The sequence below is a fragment of the Limulus polyphemus genome, unplaced genomic scaffold, assembly GCF_000517525.1.
Source record: "Limulus polyphemus unplaced genomic scaffold, Limulus_polyphemus-2.1.2 Scaffold1811, whole genome shotgun sequence".
Taxonomy (NCBI): Eukaryota; Metazoa; Arthropoda; class Merostomata; order Xiphosura; family Limulidae; genus Limulus; species Limulus polyphemus.
The window spans coordinates 5,519-10,862 of NW_013667421.1; the positions used below are offsets into that span (position 1 = coordinate 5,519).

At 34.1% G+C, this 5,344-nt stretch overlaps 1 protein-coding gene across 1 annotated transcript in view; it reads right to left on the reverse strand.

The window, feature by feature from the left end:
• Positions 1-280: 280 nt before the first annotated feature.
• Positions 281-5,344, reverse strand: part of LOC106465012 (parathyroid hormone/parathyroid hormone-related peptide receptor-like) — a gene marked incomplete at its 3' end in the record, with an annotated part of 131,831 nt that continues 126,767 nt past the window's right edge. Inside the window, 3 exon segments of the mRNA XM_022392836.1 lie at positions 281-322; positions 695-839; positions 2,584-2,672. Of these exon segments, the coding sequence (XP_022248544.1) occupies positions 281-322; positions 695-839; positions 2,584-2,672 (276 nt within the window).

Sequence of the window (5,344 nt, forward strand, 5' to 3'; positions counted from 1 at the left end):
TAGAATAGCTGCAGTTATTCAGAGCAAGTTGGTGCTACACAGAGTTAGGGCAATAAAAGCTAAACAGATGACAAAATGCTTGGATCCATTCGTCAGAGCAAGCTACATTTATTCACTTAGTTATAAATAAGAGTTTTCGATGTTTCATAATTTTTTCTGCTATTTCACTTCGCTTCTGTCTTTCGTTTGTGAAAGGAAGGTGGTTTTTTATTATTTTCTTTGATCTTATATTGAAACATAAGTGACAAAATATAAAAGGCAAACACTTAAAGATACTTACCTCGCCATTGCAGAAACAGTACAGCAAGGCTACAAAAAAGCCCTGTGGAAGAACAATGATTTGGACGTAATATACTTTCAGCTTAACATATGAAAAGTTTCGTATTAAAGTTAATTAGTTTCATTAGTAATGTTTGTAGATATATTTAGCAAACTTAACTGACGTCCATACTTAATGTTTTTTAACTAAGAAATAATTTTTGCAAAATCAGCGAATGTAGAGAAACTTATTTTTAATGTTTTTTTTTTAGATTTGGATGTTAGCTTGTTTTTACATATCCGTACAGGAAAAAAGATACAACATTAATAAACAATTCAGAACATTTAATTAGAAACACAGTTATTAACTTGCTTGGATTTGAAAACAATGCGATGTTGCATATATTAGATTTGTCTGAAGACATTATTTCCTAACCTGAAAAGAAGAGAAGAACTGGTCAGCATAGAGCCAAACGATCTCCACAATTCTGCTTACACCTGCAGCTAAAGACATTCCCAGAAGTAGAGCGTAGTGAACCCCAAACAGCGGTACCAAGACTAGAGTGGACTTAAACCACTTCCTAGGAAAGATAATACCAATTTAAACAATAGCAGTTTTTACCAGTACTGTGATTTAAATCTGAATCTGAATTTTATGTAAAATTGAACAAAAAATGCACCACATCGTATTTAACAGAAATGTTTCGGAATTTTTTTCAACCAATACTGGGTTTAATCAGCAAGGTTATTAAGTAAAGAAGTTACTAAAATTTAAATATGTCTCTAAATAAGAAAACTATTCGACTATGATAACTTCATATAGCCAAGTTCAACTAATTATCAGTAGAAGAAGTAGTTGAAAGCTTTCAGTTTGTTTGTTTGTAGTGAAGCACAAAGCTACACAAAGGGCTATCTGTGCTTTGTCCTCCACGGGTATCGAAAGCCGGTTTCTAGCATTCTAAGTCAACAGACATTCCGCTGTGTCACGGGGGGGGGGAGCGGAAAGACAATTTGCCATGATATAAAAGACTGTCTACTTTAGATATTATTGATTAATTTAATTTTGTGACTGAATCATTTATTGTTGTTTTGTTTTTGTTATAATGAAAGTTAAAAGCAGACGATTTTAGGAAGTTTTGTTAATAATTCATTGATGTTGAGACTATCGAGCGTCACGTGCAATACACTGACGTCGAGAATATAGAAAGCGAGCAGACGATTAAGTGATAAAGATATAAAGAGTGCGAGACGAGCAAAAACAGCAGACAAATAATAGCAAAAAAAAAAGAGAGTAAAGTTACAGGGCAAGGAAAAGTTCGGCATGAAGTTAGCTACCATAGAAGTGATAGGCTTAATGACAGACACAGGCATAAGGTTTAATCTGTTAGAGTAAGACTAATAAGAGATAATAATAAGAATTATTTCTTCAAAGCGTGGTTCTAAAGTAATTTAATGATTGGCAAAAGGAACAGAGGATATTGAGAAGAAAGAAGACTAAACGATCATCGGTAACTCGTGCCACAATTGTAAGTGAATCACACGCAGAATACTAGAGCAATAGTAATAGAGAAGATAGTTCGACTTGTCAACTAAAATTCTAAAGTAATTGAATAAGCCTAAATGGATTTTTGTAGCGTTGGGAAGGTACCAACTCTTGGGCTACTCTTTTACCAACGAATAGAGGGTTTGACCGTCACATTATAACGCCCCCACAACTGAAAGTGCGAGCATGTTTGGTGGGACGGTGATTCGAACCTGCGACCCTCAGATTGCGAGCCGAGCGCTCTAACCACCTGGCCATGCCGAATCCCAGAAATATTTACTTAAGGTAACGATGACATAGGCTGTTAACTTTGAAATTTAATATATCATTACCAGAGCCAAACTCTTAAGACATTCCCTAACGGGGCTGTTTAATTGTATATGCGCAAGATAATAAACAACGTTTTTATTTATTTTCGGGTTCCTTTTTTGGAGAAGTAAAAGCCTCTGGTGATTGGGAAGTAAATCTTGTACGTGTCTAATTGGTTTTGGGAGAAAGAAATTGAACAATATTTATTATTTATCTAGTGTAATTTCTCTTTTAGAGGACGAAGTTAAAGTGCAATAATTAGACATAAAATACCAAGAAAAGAGAACGAACTGCTTCGTAGAGCCCCCAGTGGCACAATTGTATATCTGCAGACTTACAACGCTAGAATCCGGGTTTCGATAGCCGTGGTGAGCAGAGCACAGATAGCCCAATGTGTAGCTTTGTGCTTAATTACAAACAAACAAACAAAGCCTCGTAGAATAGTTACTAGTTTCATAAATTCTTGGTCTTACCTGTAGCGATATCGACGAGCTTCAGAAGTCTGCGAGAACAGTTTCAGATATAGAACGCGTGTTATGTCCAGAAAGAAGAAGAAATTAACCTGCAAAGAAATGCAAATTATGGTAAAAAAATGTACCTTATAACCAGTGGTGCCTACAGGGGAGGAATAAGAGGAGAAAATCCATATACGTTTTTTTTTCGAAAAGAAGGGAACTGATGGAAAGAAAAGGGGGATGTAAAGATGTAAATATGTTATCGGTAGTTTTTTATTTATTTATACTATAGCTATACATAAGGGTTGTAGTTGTTGATAGGGATAAACCCCTTATGTATCTTCTAACAAATTAGGTGTAATGTGATGATGTTATATGTTGACATAATATAAATAAATACGAACCTAAAATGTTATCTTTGATTTATGGCCTGCATGAGCTTTAGATATATTACGATTATTCCAAATGGTGTTGGATAGCCTGGTCATTACAATACTGTATTAACAAAGCACACATTAAGTTTAAGGGGACTAATCACACGCTCTAGAGAAGCATTGACATCTCTGTTTCTAACAAGTCAATTTTATTCTTAAAAACACACCTGTATTTGTGGCTACAATACGGAGTTACTGCTGTATGGTAAACAATAGTCCTGGGAATATTGGAGGAATACTCTATATTTTGTGAGTTATTCAAATAGCATATAAACTTAGAAATGAACGTTAGGATGATGAAGAAAGTCTCACTTCACTCCCTGAGCACCTCCATCATGGTTCAAACACCAAGTATTTGAATAATACATTATGCTTTAGGGGTACATGAAATAGAGTGGCACACGTGTTTGAGAGAATAGATTTATAAACTGTTATAGGAATTGAGCAAGCGGTTGGTACCACGAAGTATGTGGTCTAGCAAGAAGTAAAAAGTTGTTTGTTTTTAAATCTAGAATTAGATAGATAAATATACGACATATTGTTATTATAAGTATTAATACCTTGGGTTTTTCAGTATAATTTTACATCACATTGTTACCTCATTGTCGGTTGGGTATTTCAAATATACAATTACATTATGTTTGACTATATTAAGACTTGAGAAGGTTTTGTTTATACTTGTTATATTTCTACATACAAATTCACATGAAATGTAACGAAGGGGGGTTTCATTGAGTGTTCACATAAAATGTTTGCACATGTTTATGACAAAAGACAACATACAAGCACACGTACATGTATCAGAACATTTTTCCACGCAGTTACCCGAAATATCTTAAATTCCATTTTTAATATTAAATTTGTTAATCATGTTAGGAATGCAAAAGTATGTATAAAGGTAGAAATATTATTTAAATATTTATATATAGTGCGATCAAGTCTTATAGTAACTGATATATATATACCTTGTTGAAATGGTTGAAAAATAAATATTTTTACACTGTCATTATGTGGTTTTACTGAAACATCATTTACATAAGGTCAACTACTGGGTAAAACAAAGTATAGCCTATTTGTATATTGAATAAACACAATGTATACACAAAGTACTTTTTCTTAAGAAACATAATTTTATAGAAAAAAACATCATGCAAAAGGTTTTTAAATTCTTGCTTTGTTTGCTGTTAAACACAAAGCTGCGGAATGGGCTATTTCCGCTGTGTCCACCACACGTTTCGACCCTGAATTTTGATGTTGTTAGCCCTAAGTATATCGAATATATAAATCCTATTCTTAAAATGCTTTTCTTTAAACAACTTTTAATTTTAAGAAGAAAAAATACCTGTTGCACATTTTTTTTTAATTCCTTGTTTCCTTCTTGTTAAGCAGAAAGCCATATAATGAGTTATCTGGGATGTACTCATCCCTGAGACCGACCCTCGAATTTAGCACTACAGGCCTTCAAACTAATTACTGTGTACCAGTAGGAGACAGGTTTTTAAATATTAAAATTATAATATAATAAAATAATCTTTAATTTTTACTTTAGACAGATCTAGGGCCGAGCGTAGCTCAATGGTCAGACTGTAGATCTGTGGGTTTCTCCTTCGCGTTCCAAATAATTCTTGCTACGCACTGTGGGGTCATGGATGCTTTATAAAGGTGGTCAAATACCATTATTAAGGCAGACAGGGGTAGGAACACGAGCTAGCTGTGGGTGCTACCTTCCATCCAGTCCATTACTTCAACATTAGGGTCGGCTAACGCAGATTGCCCTTGAGTAACTTTGGGTAAACATCTGAAAACAAGCAAACGAACTATATTGATCTGAGCTCCAGGTTTTCAGGATGTTCAAAACTCTAATGCTCTGATTCTCACACATTTGTTTATAAGTAGAATCAAGAATATTTTCAAAGGTAGAAAGTCTGTGAAAAATACAAACTGGAAATAATTCAGAATAGCTATATTTGTCCTATGTAAACGTTCTTCAGGATGAGGGCATGGATATTAAGACAATAAATTGAGAGTAGTATTATCTCCTGATAATGCTGATGATTGGCACTGACTAGATAGACGTTATAGTTGCAATATTAGTAAACAGATTTAATAGGACCAACAGCATTATGTTTACGACTTCGACTGCATTTTTTTATCAAACATCAATAAATTATAATAAAAAGGGAATATGCTTTTAAACCATGCTTTACGTGTAACCACTGTTTTTTATTGTTTTTACCTCTCCTACCGAGAGTGGACGGATGTTATGTTTTTACCCTTGTGTGTGTGTGTGTGGTTGTCAGCAAGATTCTAAAAACGGCTGAATTGAATTTGAACGAAAGTTGGTA